Source organism: Vigna unguiculata, chromosome 5 (genome assembly GCF_004118075.2).
Source record: "Vigna unguiculata cultivar IT97K-499-35 chromosome 5, ASM411807v1, whole genome shotgun sequence".
Taxonomy (NCBI): domain Eukaryota; kingdom Viridiplantae; phylum Streptophyta; class Magnoliopsida; order Fabales; family Fabaceae; genus Vigna; species Vigna unguiculata.
This window is the reverse complement of record NC_040283.1, coordinates 32,886,697-32,897,075: the sequence shown is the minus strand read 5'-3', so window position 1 is coordinate 32,897,075 and position 10,379 is coordinate 32,886,697. Positions and strand designations below refer to the sequence as shown.

At 27.5% G+C, this 10,379-nt stretch overlaps 1 protein-coding gene and 1 long non-coding RNA gene across 3 annotated transcripts; one reads left to right on the top strand and one right to left on the bottom strand.

Annotated features, from left to right (window-relative positions):
* The first annotated feature begins 2,113 nt into the window (after positions 1-2,113).
* LOC114184170 (protein SRG1-like) lies at positions 2,114-5,014 on the top strand. Of its 2 annotated transcripts, XM_028071435.1 has the most exons (5): positions 2,114-2,457; positions 2,688-2,935; positions 3,167-3,491; positions 3,641-3,658; positions 4,611-5,014. In XM_028071435.1, exons 1-5 carry the CDS (start codon positions 2,203-2,205, stop codon positions 4,851-4,853), a joined length of 1,089 nt encoding a protein of 362 aa, XP_027927236.1. In that variant the 5' UTR covers positions 2,114-2,202; the 3' UTR covers positions 4,854-5,014. The 2 variants fall into 2 exon arrangements, with proteins under 2 accessions (XP_027927236.1, XP_027927237.1); XM_028071436.1 differs by lacking the exon at positions 3,641-3,658 and having other exon boundaries at positions 2,118-2,457; positions 4,611-5,010.
* A 3,106-nt stretch (positions 5,015-8,120) lies between these two features.
* On the bottom strand, positions 8,121-8,718 carry LOC114183213. Its single transcript, XR_003604309.1, has 3 exons — positions 8,640-8,718; positions 8,380-8,455; positions 8,121-8,202 (listed from the first exon to the last, which is right to left on the bottom strand). It is a non-coding gene; the product is annotated as an uncharacterized LOC114183213 (long non-coding RNA).
* Between the last annotated feature and the right edge of the window lie 1,661 nt (positions 8,719-10,379).

Here is a 10,379-nt window from a genome sequence, read left to right as displayed (position 1 = left end):
CTTATAAAATTTTAAGAGTCATATTACAATAAAATATTAAGGATCATATAATCATAATATTATGAGTGTTATGAATTTTAAGTGATTGTGATAATATGAGATATATAAGATATATAATAGATATAAGAGTTATGTTACAGGAGGGATTTATTATTTTATTTTATTCATATATTTTTTTTATATATAACAGAATATAAAATTAAACGACTTTAAGTGTTTTGAAAATAAAATTATAAAATTATTGATTCGAGAATTTTTCTTTTAAAATGTGGATTTAAACGAGATACAAAATTAAATGAGTGCCGAATGTCAACTGTGTTTCTCTAGTTTACATTACCATAAAGTTGATAAACTTAACAAATATATATTATTTATAAATTTAACAGTAAATATTATATATATATGATTTTAATTGCGTATTTAAATATTAATTTTATATATAAATATTTTACGTGAGATTTTATATATTATTAATTATTAATTTATATTTTATTAATTTCTAGTTATATTAAAATTTTATACATAAGATAATAAATAATACAAATAATACTTTTAAATTTCCAACAAATTTATAATAATTATTTAATTTATCTATTATACACATATCATCAACACAAATAGAGTTTTTCAGTGTTGGAAAAAATTCAAAACGAAAACCAAATTATTTATGCTAATCTGTAAATTAAAAAAAGAAAAAGTGTTGAGTGCTTTAAGGTCAATATGTGCCATTCAACAAATGAGCTTATGAGAATTCAACAGGAGGCTATTCCATATACTGTCATGTCGCCTTATATTTGTTAGATAAAAGATATAAATAATAATGATCTATTTGTTAAAAGATATAAATAATAGGTATCTATTAAACGAATTAGGAATATAACAGAGTCATTTCTTTATTACAATTTTTTTTATTAAATTTATTTTTATGTGCTGAAATAAATTATTTAATACATGTAAACTTATTAATCATTATTTTATTTAAATTTAATTTTTCAATTTACTTAATTATCATATGTTATTTAAAACAATTATTATAATAAAATATATTTTCAAAAAAAACTATATATACAATTTAAATATAGTTTTATAATAAAATATTATTATTAAATTTATAAAATAAAATATTTATATTAAATTTTAATTATTTTTATAAACATAAATTCATTTTAAAATATATATATATATATATATATATATATTTTTTTTTTTTTAATTATCGTAAATTATTTAAAACAATTTATATTTTATTGGAAATTATGCTAAATTAAGGCAAATTTATTTATAAAATCTCCTGGATTTATTCCTAGTTACATATTTACCTTCAACACAAAATTAATATATACTATTTAAACTATGTAAAATAATATGGGGAGTTTATTATTTCTTATGAATACTGTTTTGCATATATTTCTTCATTTTTAATATTTTTATTTGTATGTTTATTTAATTAATTAAATATTATATATATATATATATATATATATATGATTTAAAGATAAAGTCTATTTTCTATTTTTACAAGAATTAAACGATAGAGATAAATTATTTAATTGGTGCAAAAAAATGTCAAAGTTTCCTCTGTAATGAGATGAGGAAGTTTCCAGAAATTGCTCGAAATGTAGGAAGTACTCTCTCAGGTTTATAAAATTTTATGGATTTTTTTACATTTATATATCTAGCTTCAACATAAATTTATATCTATTAAATTCAGCCATATAAAATAATTTACCAGCCAATTATTTATAGAATATTATTTTATTTTTGTATTGATGTTTGTTCAGGATAATCATATTTAATTAATTGAATGAAATACATTTAACTTAAATATAAAGTCTACTTTTCACTAAAATGAATTGTTTAAAACATAATTCAGAAAAACTAGCAATATTGTTTTTTATATATATTAGCAATATAAAAATACCATTCAAATGAAATCTCTACATGTTGAAAAGTCTATGGTATTTAACATCACTTTATTTTGTATTTCAACATTAACTACTCTCAAACTTGTCAACTTCTAGTTCAAATTAAATATATATATATATATATATATATATATATATATATATATATTATTTTTGTTTTCTCAAATTATGATTATAAAACACTTTCCAGTTTGAGAAAACAGAATAGGTATGTGGGAGAAAACAGAAGAGTGAATTTTTGCCATATTAAGAAGAACCAAACACAAACACTTTAGCCATGGAAGATACTAGGAAGAACCCTTCTGGAACTTCAATTCTGGTACCATCAGTTCAAGAGTTAGCTAAACAGAATTTGTCTGCTGTTCCACGCAGATACATTCAACCTCATCATGAAGACATGCTCCTCGTATCTCAAGAAGCTCATGGTCTTCAGATCCCAGTTATTGACATGCACAACTTGCTTTCTGCTGAATCTAAAGCTTCAGAACTTGAAAAGCTTCATCTTGCTTGCAAAGATTGGGGATTCTTCCAGGTCTCTTTTGTTTGTTTATCACTGAAACTAATTCTTAAAACTTTCTGCATTCTATACTATTTGACAACTGAAATCTAAAATATGTAGTTGTATTGATAGACTTTTATCACTGCTGTTATGTCATTTATAATAAACTAATGTATATACTGAAATAAAGTTAAGCATTAGTAATACTGTATTTATAGATAATTTTGATTTATTAATTAATGTAAATTTTTTAATTTGTTTAGCTGGTAAATCATGGGGTTAGTATTTCTTTGGTGGAGAAAGTAAAGCTGGAAATTCAAGAATTTTTCAACCTTCCAATGTCAGAGAAGAAAAAGTTTTGGCAGAGTTCAGAGCATATGGAAGGTTTTGGACAAGCATTTGTTGTGAGTGAAGACCAAGAACTTGATTGGGCTGACCTTTATTACATGACAACCCTTCCAAAACACTTAAGAATGCCCCATTTATTTCCAAAGCTCCCTCTCCCTTTCAGGTTCTTTCTCTCTAACCAGTTAACGTTATAAATTTTTTAAGAATAATTCGATACTACAATATTTAATTTTTCTTTTAACAGTAAAAGTTTAAATACTTTAAACCAATTTTATATAGTTTAAATATATAAATAGTTGAATCCACGTCATTTCTGTCTCTTTTCTAACTTTTATACTAAAGTTAACCTTATAATCCCACTATATTTTGATCTTATGTGAGATCTATGTTGCAGAGACACTCTAGAAATTTACTCACAGGAAATGAAAGATCTGGCCTTAAATATTATTGGTCATATGGGAAAAGCTTTGAAAATTGAAGAAAAGGAAATAAAGGAATTGTTTGAAGATGGAATACAATTGATGAGGATGAATTACTACCCTCCATGCCCTGAACCAGATAAGGTTATTGGACTTACCCCTCATTCAGATGGAATTGGACTTACTATTCTCTTACAAGTGAATGAAGTAGAAGGGTTGCAGATAAGAAAAGATGGCTTGTGGGTTCCAGTGAAACCCCTGCCTCATGCATTCATTGTAAATGTTGGGGACATATTAGAGGTAATATTAATTAATTTATTTGTCATTTCATATATCTTGCAACTTAATATATAAATATATATGTGTATATAAATTGGTTTAAGAAGAATTTTTCTTTATAATTTATATATTGTAGAGTTAACTTTTTGTTTTCTTTGTGGTTGTTTAAGGTCAGGATTAAAAAAAAGGTAATGTTTCATTTATGCTAGAATCATTTTTATTTTTTTATATTACCAACATTTTTCATTTATTGTATGACATCATAATATTTTCTTCCTCAATTTTTATTTCAATGTACATTATCTTCTTTTTAGTGGGTGCCAATAAAGTCATTTTTTTATTCTATAGTGATGGAAAAACAAACAAAAAATTAAATTTTTAAAGTGATTTTATTTTAAAGTGATTTTGCTATAAAAAATCATTAAATGTTAATCAATTTTAAAAACAAAATATCACGTAACTAATTTAAATACTAATTTATAAATTAAAACTTATTGTTCTCTAAAATAACTATTATTATAAATAAAAATTATAATAATTATTTAATTAAAGTTTAAATTCGTCATTAATATTAATTATCGAAATTTTGACATTTATTTTTTTATAGTAAAAATTTTAGTTATTACTAATTATAATTTTTTATTTATAAAATCACTATTTTAAAGATAATAATTTATAATTTATAAATTAGTAGTTAAATTAGTCAATAACTAATTACTTTTAGTTTTTAAAATTGATTGTTATTCTAATTTTTTTTCTCTTTACTTAATATAATTAAAAACTAATTTAAAATATATAAATAAAAACAACTCTTATCTAAGTAATTAAGGATTTATAAAGATAAACTAAAATTAAATTTAGTTTTTAATATAAGGTCAATGTCTTTTAATTAAAGTTTTTTTTAGCGGTCATGTTACATCAGATCACTCATATCAAGATTTTATGAAGATAAATTAAAATTAAATTCACTTTTTCATAGCTAGTTCATGATTGGAGATGAAACATCTGGATCTATTTCCTTGAAAAATCTGCATAACAGAGACAATACAATGTATTAAAATACAAACTTGACCAAGTCAAATGATCATGAAATGCCAAACTCACTTGATTTTGCATGTTTTCCACATGGTTGAGGGATAGATTATAACGAACGGAAACTACAAAAGCATCGAGCATCGGGCAACAGTAAATGCAGAAAAAGAAAGACTCTCAATTGCAACATTCTATGCTCCACATGAAGATGGTGTTGTGGGTCCTGCATCAAGCTTGATCAGTGAAGAAACACCACCGCGATTCAGAAGCATTGGAGTGAAGGACTACTTCAAGGGTCTATTTTCCCGAAAACTTGATGGAAAGTCCTACGTGGAAGTCATGAGAATATAGCATCACTGTTGAAGCTATATGAAACAAAAATTAAATTTGAGACATTTTACTTTGGTCTATCCTCGTGTTCTGCATGTCAATTATATCAGTGGTGTGTGTCAAAAGAGTTCGTATAGAGCTCAATAATTGAAGCTACTGAGACTCTCCTAAACTCTTTTTAACTTCTTTTCATCACTTTATGTAACTTATTAAAAATGAATTTAAATGAAGTTGTTCTATCCATAATCTGTGATGGTGTAGGTTAAATTTCTACTTCGTATTTATAAACGTCTATAATCTCTTTTAAATTACACACTTAGTCAATATTTATTAGAAAAATATGATATTTATGATATTAAAATTGTAAATAGCGGTGTCACAGATAAATTTAATAACAGTTAAAATAATCGTTAAAATTATGTATGTTAAAAGCGATTTCTAACAGAAATATTTTAATAGTTGATATTTTTTATAAAGAAAATTATAAAAATTAAAAAATCACCGCAATATCTATTCTTATTTTATCTTTTTTTTTATCGTATTCTAATAATTAAAAAGCGTCAAAAAAAATATATTATTATCATTTAACATTTATTAAAAATTTAAACCAATTTTTTTTAAAATATGTTTCTTAGACTTTCAATTATTAATTATTTTGTTATAATTTTATAATAAATAATTAAATTATCTATTTATTCAAAGTTATTTTTAAAAATGATGACCATAATATAAATAGTAAAATTTGCATCAAGAATTTTTTTATATACCACACCGTAACAATATACATTATAAAACAACTATATTATGTACATTAAATATTAATTAAGAGTCTATCAAAATAACAGAACCATGAAAAGTGTAAGACCCATTTCTTTTGTTTAAACGTTTTAGATATGACCTTCTTAGATAGATTCAAGGGCAGTTCACTTACTTCCTCCTAAACCTCTCCCAACAACTTACTTCCTTGTTTGTTTCATTTTTCCAAGATAATTCACCTCTCTTCTCCCTCTACTGAAATAGAAGTTAGGGCTTAAGTCACATTCTTCTCCAAGCTAGCTGAGCTTTTTTTCTTCCACATAAGTTGACCCTCAACTTTCTTTTTTTATTCTAGTTCAGGTGCTCTGGGTTCTAGCATGAGTTCTCTTTAGAACCTCATTCTCGACCTTATGTTCTGTTTCAACTTTGTAATCAGCTCTAGGTCTTAGTGCTCTTTCTTGGGTTCCTGTTTTGTTTGGCTAGCATATGTCCAGGTAAGGGAAGCTAGGGTTTTGCACATTTCTAAGTTATTTTTCTTGTTTTTGGTCCGGTTCACATTCTTGATGCTTGAATGAGGTTGGTGGTTGTGTGAAAACATCTTACTTGTGCTTCTGGATGTTGCTTTGTACTATTTTTCTGCCTTGCATGCGTGAATAATGGATAAACATGGTATTCTCGCCAAGGCGAGCAAGTCACTCCTAAGCGAGAGTAGCAGAAGTCCACTTCTGGTTTCTATTCACATTGTTGGTCAAGTGGTGAGCTTTTATTTTGAGCGATGAGTAATCTTGCTCAGGCGAGAAGGTCTCGCTTAAGCGAGAACTCGCAGAAACCTACAGCGCTAACTATTTGAGCTCTCACTCAAGAGAGAACACTTTGTCGCTTGAACGAGGGCTTATAGCTTGAGCGAGATGGGTGCAGGAATGTGTTTTATTAATTGTTCTCTGTTATCGTTGGTTATTTTACTCATTAATGGCATGATAAATAATGTGGAGCTTGTATGGTGTGATACTTGGAATTGTTTTTCATATGGATGGCATGAGGTGATAATACTTTGAAATAACATGAGGTTTTGGTGTGGGAACATGGATGTGGCATAAGTTAGACGTAATTCCATGAACATCTTGGAGAGACCTCAAGGTGGTGTTGTAGTGTATATAATTAGTTAAGGATTCAAGTAAGGTTGCATCCTAAAACTCTAAGAATCAATTAGTCTCACATAGAGCTTACTGATTCGAATGGTGAGACTAGAAGGAGGTCCTAGTCTTTGGCAGGATAATGACCTTAGATGATCATGGGCTAACCTTGTGCATGGTAGGATGAAACCCATTAAAATTGGCTTTGTAGAACAGTAGAGGCCACCACAAGTGCAAGGATCCAGTGAATCTGATCTTATTATATGTATTCAGATAATTGAGTCATAGAGTCCTATTGTTTGCTATCACATGATTGAGTGCCTACTGTTTGCCTGCTTATAAAATGGTTTAATAAATTGCGTGCATATTTTTATGTTGAAAATTATTTCTTTCTAGCTTACTGTTTTCTATTTGGTGTTTGTTTACTATTTAATTTTTCCTTTTTGCAATGATCACCAATTATTTGGTGTGAGCAGACTCAGAAACCCCTGGTGGTCGTCAAGATGATGGATATGCAGCATTCATGTTGGACCACACGTTGGTTTTAGGCTCACTAATGAGCTCCTTTTATAGTATTGTTTTATTTGAAATTCTTTGCTCTGTGAGCAAATCTTATGATAAATTGTTGTGCTTTTTAGTTTGGTTATTGACATTGTTCTGTGTCTTAACCTTCCGTTTGGTATACTGTAATAGCACTCATATATATTTTATGCCTCGTGCTCGTGATTAATTATAATTATGTGATGCTTTATTTTCTAAAATTATTCTATTAAATTGGGATGTCACATAAAATTATCACTAACTGAGATATAAAACTCACAAAAAATTTATAATTTCTAGAATTTGTCGATGAATGCAAAAACATTTAAATAAGTACTCCTCCTTCACTACAAAAAAATATTATTTAGTGGAGGTTTTTTTCTAAACCTATGGGGGTTTTCACGCTCCGCAAATTAATTTGCGGGGGTTTTATAAACCTCCACAATTAGAGTCGTCACAAACTATTTGCAGAGGTTTTGAATGACCCCTGGTATCCGAGTTATATTGTGGATGTTGTTTTATGTAGGTTTTTAACCTCTTCTATTAGTGACTATTGTTCTGTGGAGGTTTGAAACCTCCTCTATTTGTAATTACCTCCCTGCATTTATAATTTATTAATTTAATGAAATTATTTTTATTATAAAAAATAAACAAAATATATAAATTCGTAAAGTACAAAAAAAATAACCAAAATTATTTTTATTTATGATTTGATAAAGTATTAACAATTACAATGTAAATATACATAAAGAAAATACATAATGTTGAAAAAAGAAGATACATAATGTTCTAACTATTAAAACTCTTAGTTTAGAGTTTAAAGCTACTCAAATAAAGATAAAACTCTTGATCCCTTTGTGTTCCTTCATTTCTGTAAGTTCTTTGTGATATATTTCAAAATTTAAAACCTTTAAAGCAACTCCAACATAAGACTTTGAAACCTGAAAAGAGAAGTGCTGGTTCAATCATAAAGAATAGGGAACAAAAAAGTGAAAATATAGGTTGTTGAAGTACCACCAGGTAGATTTCAAACCACAATATACGACATTTTGCTGGTTCAATCACAAAAATATACAACATTTTGACCAACATAGAATTCAGACCAAAATAGTACTCACTTGAATCATTCCAGGACTGATCGTGATTGGACTAATTGGCAACTTCCTCCACAATGGTTGTCTTTCTTCCTCCATTCTGTTAACAATTTCAAATAAAAATTCTTAAACCAAACACAAAGAAAGGATGTGATAGCAATTGATGCATATTGAGTTGCATTATTAAGTAATCTTAAATATATATATATATATATATATATATATATAAGGGCATGAAAGTAATATAACAAAGACATGAAAGTAAAAATTGGTTGAAGATTTACCCTTAGGCACTTATCTGGTTTTGCACTAAGGGCAAGCTTGGTTCCCCTCCCTTTAGGCAAAGTAAAAATATAATCACGAACTTCTTGATTTTGTGGGTCTGAAAATGCAACAAACATGGTTTCCTTCTCTATTTCACTTTTGCATCCAAGTAAGAGCAAAAACTAGTTACATACTCTAATTTGGACAACTTTGGCACCTTTGGAGAAAACATCACGATACTTGGCAAGCAAACATTCACTTCACCTGCAGCCAACTAGGGGTACATCCTAAGAAATTATTGGGAGGAAAATAATAATATATGTGAAAATTATGAGCAAAACTAAGATAGACCTTACAATAAAATTATTTACTATTGAAATATTTTGAACATGAGCTAATTAAGCATTATAAGCTTAACATGTTTTGTGAATGAACATTAATCATATTATATATATGTACACACACACACACACATACATACATATATATATATATATATATATATATATATATATATATATATATATATAAAATTAATGATTAACCAACATAAATGAATCCAAATAAAAAAATTACCCAAAACAAATTTTATTGCCACCTAGTGTCGTGTAGAAGCTTTAGGCATGCCCCAAATCCAAATAATTATAGTTTAGGCATGCCAAGTCTTACAACCACGTAATACAAGAATGTATAAATAACTCATCAATTCAATGTTTGGATGTTCCTAGTATTTCTTTGTCAACATTTCTTTCCAGTAATTCATGTAGGAAAACCCATCAATTATAGTTCTTTAACTTCATTTCTGTTTCAGTTCTCATACACAACCATGGCTAATACTTCCAACTTTCTGAGACATTAACAAGGATGATGGCATAAATTAAGTTTTCTTAGTGGCTAAAGCATAGATCAAAGTTTAGAGGCAGGCGTCACATAGATGTTCCATCAACTATAAGAAGCATTTGCTAATCAAAACTATGCATGCTTTAGTTAAAAGAAGAAATATCATCATACAATGAAAGAAGTTGATGCCAATGATGAGCATTCAAATATAGGAAGTAACTAAAAGTAATCAACCTAACCTGAAAGATCAACTCCTTTCTCAGTACAATTGACATTTCAAGAACTTTGTTCCTCGAGTACCATAGGCAACTCCAACTTTTCACTACCCTTTGAACCATAAACACCACCTTATCTCCTACATTATACTCATTTAATGCTTTCAACAACTCTAATTTCTTCTTCACCTGCCAAGGATGCACCAAACTTATTATCAAATAAATTAACACAAGTTTATTATATGCATTGTTGAATTCAAAGTTTAACTCAGATTGGAGGGAATACCACAAATACTTAAGGAAAGTTAACAAAAAAGTATTATTCAGAAATGGACTCTGCATTAATGGTGTTATAGGAAATTTATGATAGATAATTAATAGTTAACCTTGTAAATTTCATAAGAAAAAACCTTAACAAAAATATAAATGTCCTAGAATAACAATTTTGGCCTGGATTCAGGTTCAAAGAAATGAGGTTGATAAAGGGAGATTATATGGTAAAGATCTAAATGCAATTAAAAATGAAAATAAGGTTAACAATGAATGACATACAAACATAAGAGAAATTTGTACTCATTTTTATACACCCAATGCGTGTGTGCATAAAGGGATTTAAAGGCATTCATTGCTCAAAACTCACCTCCATAAGCCTCACTAATGCACTACAAAGCACACACCAAACAACAATACAGTTTTTTGTTCCAA

Coding starts and splice junctions, on each gene's coding strand:
- LOC114184170 (XM_028071435.1), top strand. CDS start 2,203: ATGGAAGATACTAGGAAGAACCCTTCTGGAACTTCAATTCTGGTACCA. Junction 2,458..2,687: donor AAGATTGGGGATTCTTCCAG/GTCTCTTTTGTT, acceptor TAATTTGTTTAG/CTGGTAAATCATGGGGTTAG. Junction 2,936..3,166: donor AAGCTCCCTCTCCCTTTCAG/GTTCTTTCTCTC, acceptor TCTATGTTGCAG/AGACACTCTAGAAATTTACT.